The sequence below is a fragment of the Lathyrus oleraceus genome, chromosome 5, assembly GCF_024323335.1.
Source record: "Lathyrus oleraceus cultivar Zhongwan6 chromosome 5, CAAS_Psat_ZW6_1.0, whole genome shotgun sequence".
Lineage (NCBI taxonomy): Eukaryota > Viridiplantae > Streptophyta > Magnoliopsida > Fabales > Fabaceae > Lathyrus > Lathyrus oleraceus.
This window is the reverse complement of record NC_066583.1, coordinates 295427188-295452193: the sequence shown is the minus strand read 5'-3', so window position 1 is coordinate 295452193 and position 25006 is coordinate 295427188. Positions and strand designations below refer to the sequence as shown.

Sequence of the window (25006 nt, the reverse complement as noted above, 5' to 3'; positions counted from 1 at the left end):
TGTCTTTTTGTTAATTATATTTTTTATTATTTTGTTTTATTAACTAATTAATCAATAATTTAAATTTTATAAATATATGAAATACATATTTTCTAAATAATATAATTAATAACTTATATGCTAAATATTATAATTTTAATTGAATTTTACACTTAAATTCATATGATCTTCAATTTAGTTTTGATATTTTTAAAGTTAAATTTCTATTAAAAATATTAATATTACTTGTTATTTTATTTATTTTTTGAAAAAGCTAAAATGATATATATATATATATATATATATATATATATATATAGATATATATATATATATATATATATATATATATATATATATATATATATATATATATATATATATATATATATATATATATATATATATATATATATATATATATATATAAAAGTGGTGTTCAACTAAAGTAAATTTTTTATCTTGTTTCAAATTATAATCCTTAAATTATATTTAATTGAATAGTTGGTTAAATAAAAATGTAAATTAAACCATTAGATTAGATTGAATTTTAAGGCTGAAATTTAGAGTTTGGGGCTAGGTTGAAAAAACTTAGTCTTATATATATATATATATATATATATATATATATATAATATATATATATATATATATATATATATCTATATATATATATATATATATATATATATATATATATATATATATATATATATATTATATATATATATATATATATATATATATATATATATATATATATATATATATATATATATATATATATATATATATATATATATATATATATATATATATATATATAATTTTAAAAGAATTGTCTTCGTAATCAAGAGCGGATTCGGAAGTCGGTTATGTAATGGAAATGTATTAGCATCTCTCACATCCGTTGTACTCAATGGGAACCATTTTGCTTATTCTTTGTGTGTATGTATGTTGTTATCTGAAGGTTACTTGCTATTTGTTAATAGAGAGAAAATAAATTTTAAATTAGTGTACTCGCCAAGGATTCGATCCCTTGTGCCTACGTATCATCATCGTGTAATAAGGAAATCAGAGCTTTGTAGTTTCGAGTACAAAATAGAGTTTGTGTTGATTGTTTTTAGTAGGCGATGTTAACGTTCACGTTCTAGCGGTTAACGTTACATGTATGCTCGCGCATGAGAGGCTTAAGTGTTTGTTTGTTTGTGGTAGAATTGATGCGATTGAAGTGCATTCTAGTAGTTAAACACGACTTGTATGCTCGCGTATGGGAGACTTAAGCATTGTTCATACAACGGTAGAACCACTACAACAAACAAGACCTTAGACAGCGCTTTTTTTAGCCTTAGACAGCGCTTTAAAGCGCTGTCTAAACCTCCGCTGTTAAAGGTTTAGACAGCGCTTTTTTAAATCTTAAAAGCGCTGTCTAAGCCCCCCCCCCCCCTTAGACAGCGCTTTGGCCAAAAGCGCTTTATAAGACCCTCTTATTTTAAATTTTTTAGGTATACCTTAGACAGCGCTTTTGAAAAGCGCTGTCTAAGCCCCACCCCCTTAGACAGCGCTTTGGCCAAAAGCGCTTTCTAAGACCCTCCTATTTTAATTTTTTCAGGTATACCTTAGACAGCGCTTTTCAAAAAGCGCTGTCTAAGCCCCCCCCTTAGACAGCGCTTTTGCCTAAAGCGCTTTCTAATCCCCCCTTAGACAGCGCTTTTTACAAAAGCGCTGTCTAAGGTATACGAAAATTTTTGAAGCTTTTGTTTTAAACCACATTTTTTCCAGGTTTATAAACCAGAATTTCTACCTGTTTTCAACCAGATTTTGACAGACAATTATCATATTTTATATATGCCATTTTGGCTTTTTTTCTACCAATTTTTGGTTAACAAATATATATATATACCAATTCAAACCAATTTTGCCTTAAATGTATCAAAATATATACAAATTTATGTACACATTTACAAGTCATAACATATACTACAAATGTACACATTAATTACACAAATTTATGAACAAACATTGAGCTTTATCATGAATTGACACCACTCCTCTTTGATTTCGTCCACTTGATCCTTTGTATAAAATGCACACTTGAATTCATCAAAGTACTACATAATAATATAACATATTTTGAATTAATTCCAACTATTTAATTATATGAGATATGTGTAAATATAAAAATAACTCATAAGTTAGAAATACATACATCGGTGGGAATCTTTAATCGGCCCAAAGCAAGAGTATCTCGCATAAACCTCAACATGAAATACCCGCAATCTATTTGATTACGTTGTTGAGGACACTACATATGAAAAAAAATATGGATTATAAATCCTAAGTTTTATCAAGTGTCATCACTAATATAATAAAAAATGTGGTAATTAAAAATATACCGCCACTTTAATCCATGTAATGGAGTTGGCGCCCCTCCTTGAGGTTTGGATATCTCGTTGGGCCCGAAAAGCTTGTAGGACGCTAATAAAATAAAAATGAAGCAATTAGAACAATTCACATAAACTAAGAAAAATTTTGAACATTCTCACTTACGTGTCAATTAGGACCTTCATATCCGGGTATGTTGTCCAATCATTTCCTAACGAGTCAAGATAATACACAATTTCTCGGATAGGATTGATTGCGAGCAACAACCAATGTCCACTGTAATGATTAGGCAAATGTTAGATGGTAACTTGGAAAATAATTATAATAGATGAATTTAGAATGAAATGCTAACCCGGTATTAAACGGTATAAAAAACAACTTCTCCGCATCTTTATTGTCCATGAGGATCCGAAGAACGTACTCCGTCACGGTATCCGGTCTACTTAAGATTAAACCTAAGTTGACGGTCGCGGGTGCTAAGAATCCGAATGACACGTCCAAACCATTGGGGCGCATCAATTTGTCATACAAAAACCTAATATAAAAACATCATTAACATAAAGTAAACATCATTAACATAAGTTGTTTAATTAATAAAACAAAGTAGACCGGATTTACCTAATATATGTATTGACAACGGTGACGCCGATTTCTTCATGACTAAAAACTTGCATGAAGTCTTCATTACCAATCATTTGGTCGTAATCAAAGCCGAAAATCCCTACCTCCATATGTACAGTCCGAACACCTCCGGTCGGTATATCGGTCATCTCTAGAAATGTCCTGAGGCACGACCTATACTTGGTGGTAGGTTTTTTCCTAGCTACGGTCTTCTTAGCACCAGAACTTTTTACCCGTGCGGAGGCGTTGCTAACCTCCTTTTTTTGTTGTGCGGAGGCATTGCTAACCTCATTTTCTTGAAGCTACATGTCATATAAATAGTTAGATCAAATTAAGAATGTAACAACTTCCATGAATATATGTCATATAATTGTATATTACCTCTTTTCTTGAAACCGTGGACTCGGTATGCCGTGGAATCGCATTATCTTTTGATTTGGATTTTGTGGGAGTCTATTTAACATAACCAAGGAAAATATGTAAGTAAAATTTTAAGCATAAATTTTAAACTTTGAATATACACATTAAAGTTAACATAAGTTTTAAGCATACCTCATATCCTACGCATATGAGGTTTGTCGGCCATGCAACAAACGAACCTACTGCTTCGTGCACCGTTGTTGCATCCGAATCATCGCTAGGATATGGTAATGCTGCATTCGGCTCAACTGCAATATCAACTGATACCTTCAAACATCCAGCAGGGAGCTCTCTAGTGTGGAGTAATACTCCGCTAACGTTATGCACTTTTCCCTTGCCAACCATCCGATAGTATGGTGACGACAAATACAGCTGACAATGGGAAATGCCCTAAAACCAATAATAACAAGAAATCGTTAATGTGTATATATGTCAAATACATAATTTAAGCAAATAGTTCAATTTAAGACAATTATATGTAATTACCTCTGGAATGTTCGGCTGAAAGGTACAGTTGATACTGTCTTTGTCCGAAGCATCTCTGTATACTGTTGAGGCGCTAGCCTCTCTTTCTCTCCTCAATGCATCAAGCTCAGCTTGCATGGCTTCCAATCTTGCATGTGCTTGCATTAATGTACACAGGAACGATATGGGAGAAAAGTTTATACCTGAAAAAGAGCCTTGGGCAACTGTGGTCTTGAAAGCAACAGCTGACGGGACAACTCCTTGTTGTGTGTAGCCATTCCCTACAATCATAACAAGAACAAATAAGTCAAGAAAATAAAGGGTTATCTAGGAAAAATAAGTTAGCTTGACCGAGTATTACCTTAACCTCAGAGATTATCTCAGTCAGCTGGCTCCTGGACATTTTGGACAGATGCAAAGTTAAAGGATCATTTGTCAATGCTGACTGATTTTGCAAACCATTTTGATTTGACTGGATGCCAGTCTGAGCACCACCAAGAGCTGCAGTCATGACAGCTGCAACTGTTACGGCAAAATGAAGACCAATAGGTTGGTGTTGAGCTGCTTGAGCAGATTCCCCTTGGACAGCTGGGATACCTACTTGTTTCTGAGGATCTTTAACAGTAAAAAAAAAAGAGGAGAAAATCAAAACATGGGACCTAAAAACCAATGATTAAATGCACAAGGTAGTTTAAGACTAGATATAAGAATAGATAGGTTATAAAGAACTGACCAACAATTGGCGTCATTCCTGGTCCTCCGCGACCCTTTAGTAAAAGAAAAAGAAACATTTTAATCAGTGATGGAATTGACATTAAGCGCACGACTTATATTTTACCTACACAAGCATGGAAAAAAATGGGATGGAAGGGGGCAACAACAACAGCGACAGAATCTCTAAGGAGTTTTAAATGCCCTTCACCACCAGTTTTGAAATTAATTGTGAATTTTAACATATTCACATCACTCTTTATTTTTGTAATGGCTTTGAGTGATGTAATTACTAACAAACAAAAGACATAGGTCAATATGAAATTGGGGAATTTAGGGAGGGAGTCTTACTTCCCATTCTCCTTCCCCTCCCCTCCCCTCACTTTCCCCCGCAAAAAAAAACTTATCTTTTCCTACAAACTTACAAACAAAGCCTAAAAGAAAACTCAGCAAAGATTTATGAAACTACTTATGTTGCTACTTCGAGAAGTTTAGACAGTATACCTGATCTTTATTTCTATCGTTTCCTTTATCGTTTTCGGCAAAATCAACACGTAATTGACGCCCATTAATATCATAGCCCTGAAGATTCCTACGAGCACTTAAAGCTGTCTCTTCATCCTTATACTCACAAAATCCATAACCTTTTGGCTTCCCAGTTTCTCTATCAATAACTAATCTGTAGATAAAACAAAATCAACAACACACTTAAACCCCCCAAAAAAAAAATCAAACTTTATTCTCAAATTAGTACTTATCCACAACCACAAACACTTTCAAAAAAACGTTTTTTAACATAAACAAATCAAATTACATTGAGAAAAGGGTCACCACTACTATCTAAAACACATTCCCCTAATTACAGAGTTGAAGAAATCAATAATAATTACAAACAAATAAAATAAAAAAATTAAAAGTAACCTGAAAGAAACAACAGGACCAACTTCCTGGCAGATTTCAATAAGCTGTTCTTCCGTTGCATCATACGGTATATTCCCAACTGCAACAATTTTCGTAACGCAATCAGCAAAAAAAGGTCACAAATTTCAATAGAACAATCGAGAAGCATAGAAAGAGAAAGGGTATAGATATAGATACCGAAGACACAGCGATGTTGGGCCTGAGAGGAGGCCATGAAACGATCAATAAGAGAAGAAGAAGGTGAAGCTTTGCTCCATCTTCTTCCTCCTCAGTACCAAAGTTTTGTTCCCAAAACGCTCCGTTTCGATCTTGGGCGAGGGTTTATTTTTCGCTTTCTTTTTTATTATCGGTTTTGATTTTTTGATGAATGCTGAATTTATGTTTTTACTTTGACTGGTGGTATATTTATACATAACTAAGGTAGTATCTTTGAATATCCTAACAATTATAAAGTTCAATTCATTTTAAACTTCAAAAACCTATACATAACCAATGTTAATTTTTTTTTAATTGAAAGACTTTAAACAGCGCTTTCTCAAAAGCGCTGACTAAGGTCTATATTTAAAAGCGCTTTCTAAAAGCGCTGTCTAAGGGGGGGTCTTAGACAGCGCTTTCTAAAAGCGCTGTCTAAGACCCCCCCTTAGACAACGCTTTCATTATTTTTTTAGAATATTTTCCGTGTTTTATTTTTATTTTAACCTTAGACAGCGCTTTCTTTTAAAAGCGCTGTCTAAGATGCGCTGTTAAAAAACCTTTTTGGCGTAGTGAACGGAAGTAACATGTCCTTTGTGAAAAGGTTTTGGACGCCCTAAGGTGGAAAATTGGATTTGATGAGTTGTGGTTGATTTTAGAATAGGAGACAAGTATCAGACCATAAGCTAGGTACAACCGACAATCTGAGTATTCGAGAGTTGAGAGAACAATTGCATCATAACCCCTCTTTTTCATCCAAAGAGTTTTTGTTTATGAAATTTGTTTGGCGAGTTTAATCATTGGTACTTAGAGGGAGACAAGCATCTAACCATTGACTAAGTACGATCAACAATCAGAATACTCAAGAGTTAAGAGGACAATTGCATCCTAACCACTCTTTTTCACTCTTAGAGCACCGAATTGAACTTGTTTTATTGTTAAGTGTAATGAATGGAAGTCAAGTATCATGCCACAAACTAGGTACGACCGATAACCCAAGTACTTGAGAAAGTTGTGCACAAGTATGTATACTTCATCTTTGTCTTTCAGTTTATTGTGAAAATGTTTTGAAAAGTCACTTGACGTTGGATTGAGTATTTAGAATTGATTTGTGAAAGAGGTGTGAGAAGAATGGGATAGAGATAGAAGTGTGAGAATATAATGGAAGGGATAAGATACTTGATGTTGGATCAAGCACTCATGTTGCATTTAAGTGAATTTGATTTGGGAAAAGCACTTTACGTTAGATCAAGTGTGTTTTTACTCTTTGGAAAAGTTCTTTTTATCGTTTCGAATTTGTCTTATTAGTTATCATGCAAAGGAAAGAGATAAAGGAAAGTAAACCTTAAGCTATTACGTGTTTATGGGAATGGGGGATACTTTGCCCACAATGAGGGAATGAATTACAAACCATACAAGACATGGGAAAGATTTATACAAGCTTACAATAGTACCATGCCTAAAATAATCAAGTGGTAATGGTAATACTCAAGCACAATCACAATCATGCAATGCAAAATAAATGGATACAATAAGAATGCAAATTTTAATGGATGCAAATTAGAAATTAGGCCTAATATTAATCATGCATAAAAGTAAGGCAACCAAAGGTCTAAATAGCATCATACATCAAATGATTTTCAACCAAAAATGAATTAAGATCTAATGGGAAATTAAATGCATATTAACCACAAAACTAAATGAAAATGAGCATACAAATGGCATTAAGATTCTATCATTATGGGTCAATGTTTCTAGAAGTTAATCAATGAATTATATTGAAAATTCCAATTAACTCCATATTAATAATTTTTTTCAAAGTAATTAAAAGATTCAATTAATCCTAATCATGTTAATTCTTATTTTTTATGTCCAAAATTCATTCAAAACAATAAAAAGAAGTAAAAAGATCATTAACAAAGAGAAATAACAAATAAAAAAATAAATAACATAAAAATGGTAGGGGGTATGAGGTTGGAAAATATGGTGTGAAAAGTAGCCAGGGTGCATAGCCCATTATTGAAGGGCCATCAGATTTGGCTTAAGTCAATAGGGGTATGAAGCAAAATAAGTGTGCAAAAAGAAAAATGGCATGGGTCTGGGGTAAGGCTGGCCCAATATATCAAGGGAGAGGGAAAATGATTGTTATGTCATCAGATCAAAGTAAAGTTTAAAATGAAAATGTGTGTGCTCATGAGCATCTCTTAATCTTGGCCTGAAACAACCGTCCTCCATCGCGCCGGAGGTTACCTTCAGCGGCGACAGAGGGTCAATCAACCAAAACATTATACCATTCTTTTCGTTTCTTTATGCTCTATCCATATCCAATGGCAATTTCACCCAATTCATAGCCTAAAACCTAAACCAATTTTAGTTTCCTCGAGAACCCTAACAACAAAAAGATAAATTAAATGTTCATCTCAGGGAATCAAAGCCCAAGAAGGAGTCAAAGAATACAATCCAAAAAACTAACAAAAGAAAAAAATGGACTATACAACAAAAGTTAAACAAGATAAAGGATTTAACCTCCATAACTGATAATCATAATCAGAAGAAACATATTTCGACTTTAACCACTAATACAAATGAAGCTTTACCCTTTCAGATAACACCTTCAACTACCCCGTTTTACTCTGTAAAATATGCCTATTGCGCACTTTCAAAATAATCCACACCACAGCGAACCATATTTGGTGTTAAAATCCAACATGTTATTTTCTAAGAACCCAATAAGACCTTTAAACTGTAACTGATGGTCTAGAACCTTTCCTCGAGGTACCATTGAAAATCCTAACCAATTAAGAATAATAATAATCCATAGTTCACCAAAAAATTACAAGTTACAAACAAATGATCTTTGTTTTCAGCCACTCCAAAATTTGCCACACATCTATGATCATTTGTAACAAGAATCTGCCACCTAACCAGATTGTCCTTCGTTGTTATATGATTCATAAACAACCGCCAGCCAAAAATAGTTACCTTAAGCGACACAGTCTTCAAACTTAAAATTTGGGAATTAGCCTGATTGTTGATGATGTCAACTTCAGACATATAATTATAAGCACAACTAACCGTGTAGCAAGAAGACAAATGTAAAGTCCACATCTAACAGTCTTCTACTTCCACCTGCAAAACAACTGAGGTTAGTCGCTCAATACACTCTCCCACTAACTCCTCATCTCAAGCAAACAACCTCCCATGTCAATTCCATGCCTCTTCATTCTTCCCCACCCAATTTGTTCATTTATGTTATTATCACTCATTTATTCTCCACTAAATCAAATAGCATACTAGATCTCTCCTTCAAAGGTATACCATTCAACCAATTATATATCCAAAATAGAGTAGAATACCCATATCCTATTATCTGATCAATGTTATTAAGCAACCACTTTCCATCAACCAAACTGACACCCTCCATTATGTTTTTTAAATTCCTTCACCAAACAGATCCACCAATACCCCTAAAATATAGTCGTCCCCCTTCCTCTCCATACCGAGCACTCAGAACCCTATACCACATACTTACATGATCGTTTAGAATCCTCCACCATCATGTACCAAGTAAGGCTAAGTTAAACTCCTTCAACCTTCTAACCCCCAAATCTCCATTTTCTTTTTTCAAACAAATAGTATCTCAATTTAATAATTTAATTTAATTTAACTATTACTTTGACAAATAGTTAAAATAAATATAAAATATTATGTATAATATACAAACCACAAAAACTAAAATCTATAAATGAATAAAACCACAATATTACAAATATATACTTTAAAATAATTAATCTTTGTGTTCTTCGTGGTGACCGTCAATTCCACGTAAGCAATGTATCAGTTGACGACTATTGATTATTAAATGAAAGGGGAAATAGAGTGTGCGAACTTTGATTTTTTTCGGATCTTTTCGATTGGGAAGAACTAACTTCTTAAAAAACGTGATTAATAATTGTGAAAGTATCAAATAAATATAACTAAGATTTTATATAATTGTGAGATATTTAGTGTCCTTGACACCTAGTGTCCTTGACAGCTAACTATAAATCTTTTATCACTTATTTCACTTAAATATAAATAAATAAATATGGTTTATTTTTTATTGGGATGATACAATAGTCATGGGCGTATATGGGCCAATGATGCATTTGTTGGTTGAGGATATAAATAAGAAAATGGTTTAGAAGGGGGTTGAATTGACCGCTTCTCCTTATAATAATTTCAAAAACCTTTTAACATGTGATCGGAGATTTATGAGCGGAAGTAAAAACAAAATAAGATGGAAGTTTAAAAGCTCATTAAGATGATTTATAACCAATATATTTCAACACTGTCACAAAACTAATGATTCTTTCAAATGCATAAGCAAACTTGAAAAATTTAAGCCGCTTGATCCAAGCTATTTAATATCCCAACATAGACATGTTTTTCATCATAATTAAATTAAATAAATATTTAATAGGTTTGATGAAACACATACCTATGCTTACATAATAAACTGCTATAGGCATTGCCTAACCTATGTGACATACAAACGATGTTATGATGCAACAATTACATAACGAATACAGAAAATTAAAGAGAGATAAGGAAGAAAAACAATACACATAAATATATATATTGGTTTGGTGTTATCGTCCTTGCATGCACCTACTCAAGTCTTCAATGGTTTAAAAATGTTAGAAAATAATCAACATATCAATTATTTCAAAAGTTAAAGCACAAGTATTTTGATACAACGAACTATCATCAATCAGAACATTAATAGCCACATTGTATTAACTTACACATATATTAAATGATAATTTCTTCTGTTAATGCAGATACCCAACTCCTACATTCAAGATCCTCAATGATCTTATCCAATAATCTTATTATCCATGATAACCTACTCCAAGCTTCATTTTTGCAACATCATTTCTCTCGGATTTGACGTAGACTTGTCTGAGCGATTACCATTAGCTTAGTATAATTGGACGAGTCCCAACTTTTGTATCCGACAACCTTCACATGATTCCACAAAAGTCTTTAATAGAGTATAGAGAAACTTTTCTCTCTTTATGAACAACATACAACCAGAATCCATCTCCAAAAAACAATTCTTTCACCAGATAAAAAAAAACACAACTTTAAAGAAAAACATTAGATTCCTTAACGTATCCTTAGTCTACCTCTCTCACTCAACCTTTTTGAGTTGGAGATCCACAAAAATGGTTCTTGACAAAGGTTAAAGATGATGAATACCATGATCGTCTTAAGTTTTTGGAGGCCCTGTTTAGGTTTATTATGATTAACTATGGAAAAATAAATCGAGGCCCTATTTTGTTATAGTTTAACCATAAAAGTATATTTTTAGGCCTCTTTTAACCATAGTTTAATCGTGACAAATTTTGGGCCTTGTGTGGTAGCTCTCCTTGCACACCTTCAAAGACAAGCCTGATGAATAATATCTAAGTACTCTCTCTCTCTCTCTCTCTCTCTCTCTCTCTCTAAATAGACAAAAAAATATAATTCTCACAAAGATCCATATTCTATGAGGTTGATCACAAGGTGTCAACAAGGAGATAGATGTTGGTGAATGAATATCACACACTTGGATTCTCTCAAGATTCTTGGCAAATATGAGTTTCTTGGTTCTTGGTGAATCTTCAGATATTGATCAATTCAATCTATTATTAATCAACTCTATTCTCTTGATTTTTTGTTATACTAAAAAAACACACATAAAGTGTCACACTCTCATTGTGAGTATCACACTTTTTCTCTTGGTTTTTTTTGGCACATTCTCTATATATCATATACAAGAAAGAAGAGATGGGAGAAATGGTGCTAGAGGATAGACACAATATAACAACAAGAAAACAATGAAATTTTATCAAATCATTAAGTAATAATTTGAATCAAATAATAAACCATGATGCATGATTCACAACATTATAATAATGCAATATCACCCAATAATCACCATACAATCACCATAATTATGCACAACATTATAATAATTGATTAGTTCAACAATAAATAATAAACAACACCAAAATATCTCCAAACAGTAGCCTAATCACAACACAACATCAAAAAACCGGAACCAACAACTCAATTTCATGCAACTAAGTAAACAACACTCATTCTAGCAGTATGACGGGTTACCCGTCACCATCCATGTCACCTTACACGTCATCGCTATGAAGACTGTCCCATACAATTATACTTGGGGACCATGACGATCTATGCGTCAGGAAACTGACGTCTGTCACCGCCTCAAAAGCCATGACGACCTGGTCATCACGAAGGTGATGCCTGTCACCCTAAAGCATAACATATATTTTGCGCTTTTACCATTGGAGTTCAATTCAGAACTCCGATTTTCCCTTCCCCGCTCCCAAATCAAACAATAACATCAGGGAAGATATTATCTAACATCAATACACCATTTATCCAACAACTAACATGCAATCTCATCAATTAGTCATAAATTTAACATACTTTATTCATCAAAATCACAACAACATAAAACAACAATTCATACCAACATCATCAACAAGAACACACAAATTCCATAGCAAAACAATACACGAATTTCACCTAATACCACACCTAAATCACGTTATTACAGAATTCAACTCATGCTCATCACTCATTCATTAAAAAGGAAAATTTAGGGGGAAATCTAATGGGATTAAAGGCTTCCCTCAACCCAATCATGCATTCTACACCATATTAAGAGTAATCCCCTTACCTTATATTGCTTTAAAAATTCAAATTTTGCTCAAAGTTTTTCTTTCCTCTTCAAGCCCTAGCCTTGTCTCTTTCCACCAAACTCTATTTCCACGTATTCATTTTTCTCTCAAAACTCTACTAACTAGTATATATTCTAACCTAATTATTTAATCTCTTAAAAATTGCACTAAGGCTTAACTTATGTTACAATTTTCACCACTCTCCACATATTCTCTAATTTTATATTATTTCACCCAAAATCTCATTTTCTATTTTATTTTATTTAATAGATCAAAATAACTATAATTCTAATTATTTAATTATTTTAGTGTTTTTAGTCCTTCTACCACCCCACCAACACTCTCATTACACCCCACCGTACACCACATACATGTAAGTATATTTAGTTAAAATACATGACATACCAATTTAATTAAATAAAAATATAAATAATTTGATTAAATAAATTAATCAAATCCCAGGGTGTTACACTTTCCGCCTACAAGGAAGTTATACGTTGTACCTTCATTGAAGGATTTTGCCGCCTACAAGACAATTATAAGTTGAACCTTCATTAAATGATCCTCTTCTCCTATAAGGAAATTATATGCTAGACTTTCACTAAAAGATCCTTCCCACTTATAAGGCATATCGCTGTAGAAACACCACTAAAGGATCCTCACGAAGGATAACTTTACTCGACGCTTGAAGGACTCACTCTAAGCAACGTTGAGGGAATCACCTAAAACAATAAATTTGTGCAACCAAGACAATATAAACTTTGAAATTAATGTGAAAACTGGGACGAAATTCAATTATCATAAAGTTAATCCCCATAAAGTATGTACGTTTTATTATTAAACTTCAAAAGGTGTGGTTACAAGAAAACTCCTAAGCTTAGGGTGAGGTTGGTTCCTTGACTTTTTGAACTCACCCTAAGCACCACTTAAGGGATTCAACTACTTAACTCTTGCCTAAGAGACTGAACTATCTAAGTCTTGCCCCAAGCAACACTTAAGGGAATCGACTATTTAAGTCTCGCCCGAGGGACTCGACTACCTAAGTCTCGCATGAGGGACTCTGTAACACCCTAAACCCCACACATAATTTATTGCGTAAATTAAATATAAAATAAAACTACGTAGGGTGTCACACATTCATAACACATATGACCTGCTCCATAACACGGGTTTCAATAATAAATTTCAATACACACATTTGTAATAAGGATATTTACACGACATCTAACTCATCTGATCGGTATTATATATTCACATAATAAGACATTTATGACTTATCACTGCATGCTCACTTCCATTTTAAAGTATCATCGCATCGGAATTATCATCACAATTATGGAAGATAAAACAAGTAATAACATCTAGTCTCAACTTCAATTGTAATAACAAGATAAGAGAGTTATAATCAATCAACTCAACATCTTAAGAATTCTCAACAAAATTAGTCTTATGGCTTCAACATAATCAAACATAAGGAGTAAAATAAGTGTTTAACCCAACTCGATGTTACATGATCAGAGCAAGGTACCACTAGTAAAAGCGACAAAATAAAGAAGTAATCCAAGAGTTACCTTCCATTTACTTCAACAATACTACTCTTGAGTATCTGCATGATGCCCATGTAAAGGCAACATTCAAACAGAAGGGGTGATAATTCGTTTCAATAATAACGATATAGAATAAAGAATAAAGTACAATATATACACAATCATACACAACAATATATCACATTCTTACATCCAAATCATAATCAATATCATACACGACAAATTCTCAATTATCATCAACATCATACAAAACCACATCTCAATTATCATTAACATCATATGCAACAACATCTCATCCAACAACGCATCAATAACAACCAATACAAATGCAACACTTATGCAATGTACTCAACACCGACTCGACATGCATGTGGTACCAAATATGAACACTCAGGTTCATCTCACTTCATGATCCCCACCATAGGATCAATTTCCTCTTGGAACCGAAGCACACCAAAATCTCTACCATTACCATAGGTAACGCTTCACTAATCCCCCATAATAGGAATTACCTACTCCCACTCGATCCATCATAATGGGATCGAGGCTCACAAAAACTCGTTACCATCAACATAGGTAACACTTCACTAATCCCTCATAATAAGAATTAGCTACTCACACCCGATCCATCACCATAGAATCGAGGCTCACCAAAATTGAATTGAAGCCCGTACACCAAGATGCATGACTCTTAAATAACATGCATTAACACAACAAGGTTCACCTAAAGGATCCCCATACACATCTCGTCATTTATGCATCACATCATTCATCATGCAACAACCAATATTTTATCACATGAATAATATCAACAAATAGAATCAACTTGTCAACATCTTAATATCATCGACATAACAACATAATTATCACACCACAATATTACAACAATACAAAGATTCATCAACCAAATGTATAAACCAATACATTTATCAACATAGTAGGCATGTTAATATTATTAAAATATCTCAACAATCACTACCATGTTATAGGTCTCAGTATTAGTTTTCTAACGCTTCAAACAACATCAAAATTGTACTTACAGAATAAAAGTTATGACTAAAATCGTCGGGATATGTCAATAATTTATTAACCGAATGTATGAACAAAACTTCCCCAACACAGTAGGCATAATAATAATACTTAAATAATTCACTTATCACCATCACATTATATCTCTGAGAGTTAGCTTTCTAAACCCAAAATGATTTACGAGTTGAAAGTTATGATAAAAAACATGCACGAAGGCGTTACTAAAAAGTTGTTGTTTTCTAAAATTTCCAACACAATTTTCATCTTCTTCAAACCAAAAAATGTCCATGAAATAATCACCAAAATTATTTTATCCCTGAAACAAAGTTATATACCTTTATTTCAGGTATCCAATGCTTCAAACAACACTCGATTTGGACTTACGAATCAAAAGTTATGGCCAAAATGATTTCGATCAAAAAACACAAAAAAAGCTCCCGCGTTGAGCGCGATTGTGACAGACCGAATGTAGAATTTTCTGCGTTTTTCATCGTTGGAGGTCTTCCGGACCTCCGATTTCGATTCCATAAAAAGCCAAACGCTCGGAAAATTACAACCCATGCAATACTCTAATTATCTAAAGTTAATTTACATTTTTAACACAATTAAATTATTTAATCACAATTTTAAGATTATGCCTAAAACCTTCGAAATTGCAACAATGGTGAATATATGTTCAATCATAAAAACAGAAAAATACACGCACATAAGGGACACAAAATTCATCATATAATCATCATATAACAACGATCATAGCATCCAAATTCAAAATTATGAATCAAAACACCCAACCCTAAGGAGGTTAAAGGTTCCTCCATTATACCCTTCTATCATACCCATTACTATTGGAACAAGTTTCCACCCTTACCTGAATTCCTTGCGAAAATTCTGAATTGAAACCTTCACTCTCTTCCCTTGATCACCTTTCCTATTGCCTCTTTGCTCTTTTTTCCCAAATGTCACGTACTCTGAAAATCTCCCTAAACCTAGGTTTCTCTTAACTTTTTATTTTTAGGGTAAACTTTTTCAAATCACCAACTTGGCCCAAACTAAATTATCTCATATTCCTTTCTCCCACTAACTTTCTCAATTTCTCATATTTGACCCAATTATTCTATCTTCACTAATTAATATAATAAAAATAAATAAAACATTATTTTTAATTATCAAAATAATTCTAAATTATTCTACTTACTTCTATCATCCCTCTATATCCATAACTCAATGATACATACTCCGCCAACACCCAACCATAAAATAAATCCTCAAAATCCATATTTCAAACAATTAAAATATAATAAATATCTAATAAAAAAACAGGGTGTTACAACTCCCCCTCACTTAAGAAATTTTCGCCCTCGAAAATTACTTAAGGAAAATAGAGTCGGATACGACTCCCTCATCTGCTTCTCACACTCCCAGGTCATGCTCCCACCAGCTGGTCCACCCTAAACTACCTTCACTAAGGTAATCTCTTTACCATGAATCTGCTTCACTTCCCGATCCTCTATCCGCATGGGTGATACATCAACAGTCAGATTATCTCCCACGTGCACATCATCCACCTGGATCACATGAGATGGATTAGAAATATATCTCCTCAACTGAGACACATGAAACACATCATGAAGATTAGCAAGCGGAGGCGGCAAAGCAATCTGATATGCAACCTCTCATATCCTCTGTAAAATCTGGTACGAACCAACAAAATGCGACGTGAGCTTTTGAGACTTCAAAGCTTGACCAACACCATTTACATGCGTAACTCTCAAAAACATCGAATATCCCTCCTAGAACTCAAAGGATTTCCTCCTCTTGTCATGGTAACTTTTTTGATGACTCTGCGACGCTTTCATCATTTCTTGGATCATCTTGATCTTTTCAGTCGTCAAGTGAACAATCTTAGGTCCGAGCATAACACTTTCGCCCGACTCATACCAACACAAATAAGTTCTACACCTCTTACCGTACAATGCCTCATATGGTCCATTTTGATACTAGAATAGAAACAGTTATTGTAGGTAAACTCAATCAATGACAAGTAGTTATTCCAAGTACCTCCTTGTTCTAGCACACAAGCCCTCAACAAGTCCTCCAAAGACTAGATAGTCCTCTCTATTTGACTGTCCATCTACGGATGATAAGAAGAACTCAACTTCAGCTTAGTACCCAAAGTAGCCTGCAGACTCTCCCAGAACCTCGATGTAAATCTCAGATCTCTATCTGACACAATACTTAAAGGATTACCATTCAGCTTCTGCAAAGGATAAGTGATCCTCATCGATACAAAATGAGCTGATTTAGTCAATCTATCCACAATCACCCAAATTGAATCCATCCTTTTGATGTCTTCGGTAAATCTATTACAAAATCCATGAAAATACTATCCCATTTCCACTATGGAATATTCAATGGTTGCATCAGACCCTACAACTTCTAATATTTGATCTTTGATTTTTGTCAGGTCAAACAAGCATACACAAATTTGGCATCCTCTTTCTTCATTCTTGGTCACCAAAACATCTTCTTCAAATCTTGATACATATTCGTAGCATCGGGATGAATACTCAATCCACCTCTGTGACCCTCTTCAAGAATACTCCTATTAAATTCGGGTACATCAGAAACACAAACTCTATGTCTGAACATCATCATACCATTTCCATCAACTCGAAAATCACATCAATTACCTTGGTCGATTAATGTGAGATGATTTATCAAACTCAAATCAGATCTCTAACCTTCTCTGATCTCTTCAAGGATACCACTTGTCAGCTTCAACATACCCAACTTCACACTGTTAGGAGTTTCTCCACCCACTAACTCATATCTTTGGATTGCTCAAACAGTTCTAACTCTCGAGCCATAAACATCGACTTGTGTAAATACTTCTTACTCATCGCATCAACTACAATATTAGCTTTACCCAAATGGTAACTCAAATTAAAATCATAGCCCTTCAAAAGTTCAAGCCATCTCCCCTGCCTCATATTCAACTCTTCTCATCAAATAAATATTTTAAACACTTGTGATCACTAAACACTTAGAATTTGGAGCCAAATAGGTATTGCCTCCAAATCTTCCATATGAATACCATTATTGTCAACTCAAGATCATGCGTAGGGTAATTCCTTTCATGAAATCTCAATTGTCTCTAAGCATAAGCCACAACTTGACCATTTTGCATCATCAACCTCCTAGACCCATCTTCGAAGCATCACAATATATAACAAAGCACTCACTTGGATTCAGCGAAATCAAAACTGGAGCAGACATCAACTTCTTCTTGAGTTCTTGGAAACTCTTTTCACAACACACATCCCAAACATAGGCTTGACCCTTTAGAGTTAACTGAGTTAACGACAATGCTAAATTTGAAAAATATTTAATGAACTTCCTATAGTAACCAGTCAATCCAAGAAAACTTCTAATCTCAATGGAAGACTTCAGAGTCTCCCATAGTAACACGACATCTATCTTTGGTAGATCCGCAACTATACCACCACTAGAATCACATGACCAAGGAAACTTACTTTCTTTAACCATAACTCTCACTTGGAAAAACTTTGCATACAAATGATTCTCTTTCAATGCCTACAATACAATTCAAAGATCACTCATAGCCTCATACTACCGTCCCTCTTCTTCACTAACAACACTGACACACCCCGCAGAGAAACACTTGGTTAAACAAACTCCTTCTCAAGAAAATCTTCTAGTTGTTTCTTCAATTCCCCAACTCTGAAGTAGACACCCTATAAGGAGTCATCGACACCAGACTAGTACCAGGTACTAAGTCTATAGAAAAATCCACTTCGCACTCTGGAGGTAAATCACTGATGTCTTCAGGAAACACTTTAGGAAATTCACACACTCCAGGAAGATCACAAACTACTCCCTTTCCTCTAACTTCCAACAAAGCTAACATCACAAACACTTGTTCCATATCCTTCACGGACTCTCTCACTTGCTTAGCTGATACAAACGTCAACTCTTCACCTTAATCGAATTCAAATTCACGCTTTAGAGGCAAGTCGTGAATATCTTCAGGAAAACATCAAGAATCACACACCACTGGCATAACACTAGTTGTCATATCGCTATCTACTCTCTGAGAAACAACATTAATAATACCTGATCGTTTTCCCTAAAGGCTTCCCAACTTGACCGGCAGACAAGAATCTCGAATCCACAACATCTTCAGTGTTAGGAACAAGACAGTTTTACCTTCGCCTAAGCTCTTGCAATCAACGACACACTGCACCAACTTATCAAAATAATTGGTAAACACTTGGTTTAACTCCAACCAATTCATTCCAAGAATAAAGTCAACTTGTTCCAACAAAATATAAACCATACACATCCTCAGGGAACACGTCATGATACTCAACACACCACTGGCTCATCTCTGGCTAAAACATCGCCTTCCCCCTCACAAGGAAGCGACCAACAAGAACACCTAACCGTATTCCCTCAAGGATCACACAATTTTGCTAACCGATACCATCCTCGAATCTGACCTCTCATTGGGTACAGAAAAACACAACATTCTCAAAACATGTCAACTAGTCAGCGTTGCGCTCTTGCATACAGCAACATGATGTCCAAGCTCTATACAGTTGGAACATCCAAGAGAAGCAGACACTTCTCCCCCACTTGTTTCATTCCCAACCTGCAAATGGAAAATAAAACAAGCATCGACAATGTTCTCACACACATGTCGCATAATAGGGAACAAACATAATTAAACAACCTGGCCAGATGGACCGACCTGCTCTAATACCACTAATGTAACACCCTAAACCCCACACATAATTTATCGCATAAATTAAATATAAAATAAAACTAGGGTGTCACACATTCATAACACATATGACATGCTCCGTAACACGGGTTTCAACAATAAATTTCAATACACACATTTGTAATAAGGATGTTTACACGAGATCTAACTCATCTGATCGGTATTATATATTCACATAATAAGACATTTATAACTTATCACTACATGCTCACTTCCATTTTAAAGTATCATCGCAGCGGAATTATCATCGCAATTATGGAAGATAAAGCAAGTAATAACATCTATTCTCAACTTCAATTGTAATAATAAAATAAGAGAGTTATAATCAATCAACTCAACGTCTTAAGAATTCTCAACAACAAAATTAGTCTTATGACTTCAACATAATCAGACATAAGGAATAAAATAAGCGTTTAACCTAACCCGATGTTACATGATCAGAGCAAGGTACCACTAGTAAAAGCGACAAAATAAAGAAGTAATCCAAGAGCTACCTTCCACTTACTTCAACAATACTACTCTTGAGTATCTGCATGATGCCCATGTAAAGACAACATTTAAACAGAAGGGTGAGAATTCATTTCATTAATAATGATATAAAATGAAGAATAGAGTACAACATCTGCACAATCATGCACAACAATATATCACATTCTTACATCCAAATCATAACCAATATCATACACGACAACTTCTCAATTATCATCAATATCATACAAAACCACATCTCAATTATCATTAACATCATATGCAACAACATCTCATCCAACAACACATCAATAACAACCAATACAAATGCAACACTTATGCAGTATACTCACCACTGACTCGACATGCATGTGGTACCAAATATGAACACTCAGGTTCATCTCACTCCATGATCCCCACCATAGGATCGATTCTCTCTTGGAACCAGAGCACACCAAAATCGCTACCATCACCATAGGTAACGCTCCACTAATCCCTCATAATAGGAATTAACTACTCGCACTCGATCCATCATAATGGGATCGAGGCTCACCAAAATTCGTTACCATCAATATAGGAAACGCTTCACTAATCCCTCATGATAAGAATTAACTACTAGCACCCAATCCATCACCATAGAATCGAGGCTCAACAAAATTGGACCGAAGTCCGTACGCCAAGATGCATGACTCTCAAATAACATGCATTAACACAACAACGTTCACCTAAAGGATCACCATACACATCTCGTCATTTATGCATCACATCATTCATCATGCAACAACCAATTCATGTTACCACATGAATAATATAAACAAATAAAATCAACTTGCCAACATCTTAACATCATCAACAGAACAACATAATTATCACACCACGATATTACAACAATGCAACGATTCACCAACCAAATATATAAACCAATACATTTATTAACATAGTAGGCATGTTAATATTATTAAAACATCTAAAAAATCACTAATATGTTATAGGTATGAGTATTAGCTTTCTAAGGCTTCAAACGACATCAAAATCGGGCTTACGGAATAAAAGTTATGACCAAAATCGTCAGGATATGTCAACAATTCATTAACCGATCATTTATCACAATCACATTATATCTCTGAGAGCCAGCTTTCTAATACTTCAAACCCCAACCCAAAATGATTTACGAGTTGAAAGTTATGATCAAAATCGTGCACGAATGCGTTACTAAAAAGTTATTGTTTTCTAAAATTTCCAACACAATTTTCATCTTCTTCAAACCCCAAAACGTCCATGAAATAATCACCAAAATTATTTATCCTTGAAATAAAGTTATAGATCTCTATTTCAGATATCCAACGATTCAAATGACACTTGATTTGGACTTATGAATCAAAAGTTATGGTCAAAACGATTTCGACCAAAAAACACAAAAAAAGGCTCCCGCGCTGAGCGCGATCGTGACAGACAAAATATCGAATTTTCTACATTTTTCATCGTTGGAAGCCTTCCGGACCTCCGATTTCGATTCCGTAAAAAGTAAAACGCTCGGAAAATTATAATCCATGCAATACTCTAATTATCTAAATTTAATTTACAGTTTTAACACAAAAAAAAAATTTAATCACAGTTTTAAGATTATGCCTAAAACCTTCGAAATTGTAACAATGGTGAATATATGTTCAATCATAAAAACAGAAAAATACACACACACAAGGGACACAAAATTCATCATATAATCATCATATAACAACCGTCATAACATCCAAATTCAAAATTATGAATCAAAACACCCAACCCTAAGGAGGTTAAAGGTTCCTCCATTCTACCATTCTATCATACCCATTACTATTGGAACAAGTTCCCACCCTTACCTGAATTCCTTCCGAAAATTCTGAATTGAAACATTCACTCTCTTTCCTTTATCATCTTTCCTATTGTCTTTTTGCTCTTTTTTCTCAAATGTCACGTACTCTGAAAATCTCCCTAAACCTAGGTTTCTCTTAACTTTTTATTTTCAGGGTAAACTTTTCCAAATCATCAACTTGACCCAAACTTAATTATCTCATATTCTTTTCTCCCACTAACTTTTTCAATTTCTCATATTTGACCAAATTATTCTATCTCCACTAATTAATATAATAAAAATAAATAAAATATTATTTTTAATTATCAAAACAATTCTAAATTATTCTATTTACTTCTACCATCCTTGTATACCCCTAACTCAAGGATATATACTCCGCCAACACCCAGCCATAAAATAAATCCTCAAAATCCATAATTTAAACAATTAAAATATAATAAAATATCTAATAAAAAAACAGGGTGTTACAAACTCGACTATCTAAGTCTCGTATGAGGAACTTAACTATCTAAGTCTTGCTTTAAGCAACACTTGAGGGAGTCGACTATTTGAGTCTCACATGAAGCAACTTTTGTGTATCTAACTTTTATTGAAAACAACACTCGAGAGACTCAACTATATAAGTTTCACTTGAGGGATTCGACTATCTAAGTCTCTATTGAGGGACACGACTATCCAAGTCTTTCCTGAGGAACTCAACTATCTAAGTCTTTCCTTAGGAACTCATTATTGTGGGGTATCTGAGATCACAATATATTAGAATTAAATTACTTCACCTTTCAGAGGCTTCGTGCTTGAGGGCCTGTGTACTAAGATTCTTTTAATTAGGTCATAAAGGACAACCAATGTCAAGAGCGAACTAAGTGCAAGAAGGTTAGGTGAACGTCCGATGTGGGTCTGATCGCCCGAAATAGACATGAAAATCTTAAGTGGGTTCAGTCACCCGAACTAATATCCATGCTTATTTCGCTCAATACACATGACTCACGAGGTGTTCAACTAGCAACGATATGTAGGTATCAGTCAAAGATAAAAACTATCTCTCTCACAATTTATGGTTAGAACCGCTCTTTCCTTACTCTTTCTCTCTCTCAAATACAATTACATATTTAAATATATGCAATGATCTTAAATTTTAAATTTATAATAAAATGTAAATATTATTTTATATCATTTAAACTATACCATCATGATTATACTTTTTGTGTAATTGATGTAAATAAAAAAAGTACAAAAAAAAATTCTTTATTTAAACAAAAAAAAATGTTATTCTTTTGTTAGCTAAATTTGTTATTAACATTATAACGTTTGCAACTACTAGAAATGTATACAATTAAAATAATAGTTATAAAAAAAAATATAAGTCATTGAAGTAAATACGAGAATGTATACATGAAAAGTATACGGCTCATTCTAATATGAGAAAATATATGTCATAAATTCTATAAATATTTATAGAGCAATGCGCATTTTACCTTATTTTTAATCCATGTTTCTTGATAATTGTTTATTTATTAATTTTTTTAATATCATAATATACAAATTACCATTATAAATAAATACTGTTACATATATAAAAATAATAAATAATTTGAAATTTATGATAAGATGTAAATATTATTTTTGTAATATACAATTAAATTATACTCTATGTAATTGATGCAGATAAAAAAAAACTATTTATTCCAATATGAAAATAAATATGTTTTTTTTTTCTGGTTTTGTTAGCCAAACATATTTACGATAAAAAATATTATTTAAAAAACTTATTTATATAATTAATTTTTTAATTGTTTTTTTTAACACAAACTTTTGTAGGTTTTTTATCTTGTGTCTTTAAAATATTAATTAACATTATCCTAATGTATAATATATTAAAACTGGAAATATATAAGATTAAAATAATAATGAAATGAATATAAATCATTGATATAAATACAAGAATATTTATGAAAAAATATATATTATTTATATGCTAATATGTGTTATAAGGGTACATGTTAAGAACTAAATAAATAAATTTTATCTTAAAAATTGTATATTAAATTTATTATAAATATATAACAATTTTTTTAATTATTTTTTTCAAGATAGTTTTTTTAATTATATATTCTTTAAAATGTGCTATGAAGATATATCTTAGCATTATTAATTATTTATTCTAATATAGAAAAATATGTCTCATTTATAAATTTATTTTAAATATACATGTCATCTTATATTTTGTGATTTTATAATTTTATAATCAATCAAAGTAATTATAATTGCATGTTACTCTATTTTAGATATTTTTTTTATACATTTGTTTATTTGATCATTCTTTTTAAAAGATATAATATATTAATTATTATTATAAATTCGATTACATATTTAAATATAATTAATGATATTAAAATTTCAATTTATAATAAAATATAAATATTATTTTATGTCATTTATCATTTAAACTATACTATTATGATTATATATTTTTTGTGTATAATTAATACAAACATATAAAATTACATTGAAAAGTATATTATTTTTTTATTGAATAATTATATTTACATTTTACTTAAAATTAAAATAAGGATTTTGTTAACAAATGTTACCTGATATTCTCTAAGAATTTTAAATAAAAAAAATATTTTATAGAAAATTAACCATTTTAAAGTTTTAAAAATGTTTTATGAAAAATACAATGACACATTCAATGTATCCTGTCATCTAATTTATTTAAAATTTTTAATCTGAGATAGATGATCGTCATCCTCATTGATTGATAATCTGATTTGGTAAAATACATAATTTTCATTGGTAGATGACAAGGATTAGAGTCACATTATGCGGTAAAGGGGCATGTGCCCCACTAAATTTTTATTTTTTAAAAATA

The 25006-nt window shown here is 32.8% G+C and overlaps 1 protein-coding gene across 1 annotated transcript; it reads right to left on the bottom strand.

The window, feature by feature from the left end:
• Nucleotides 1–4024: 4024 nt before the first annotated feature.
• On the bottom strand, nt 4025–5905 carry LOC127088193 (cleavage stimulating factor 64). Its single transcript, XM_051029111.1, has 6 exons — nt 5680–5905; nt 5503–5581; nt 5086–5260; nt 4604–4637; nt 4232–4485; nt 4025–4151 (listed from the first exon to the last, which is right to left on the bottom strand). Exons 1-6 carry the CDS (start codon nt 5714–5716, stop codon nt 4068–4070), a joined length of 663 nt encoding a protein of 220 aa, XP_050885068.1. The 5' UTR covers nt 5717–5905; the 3' UTR covers nt 4025–4067.
• Between the last annotated feature and the right edge of the window lie 19101 nt (nt 5906–25006).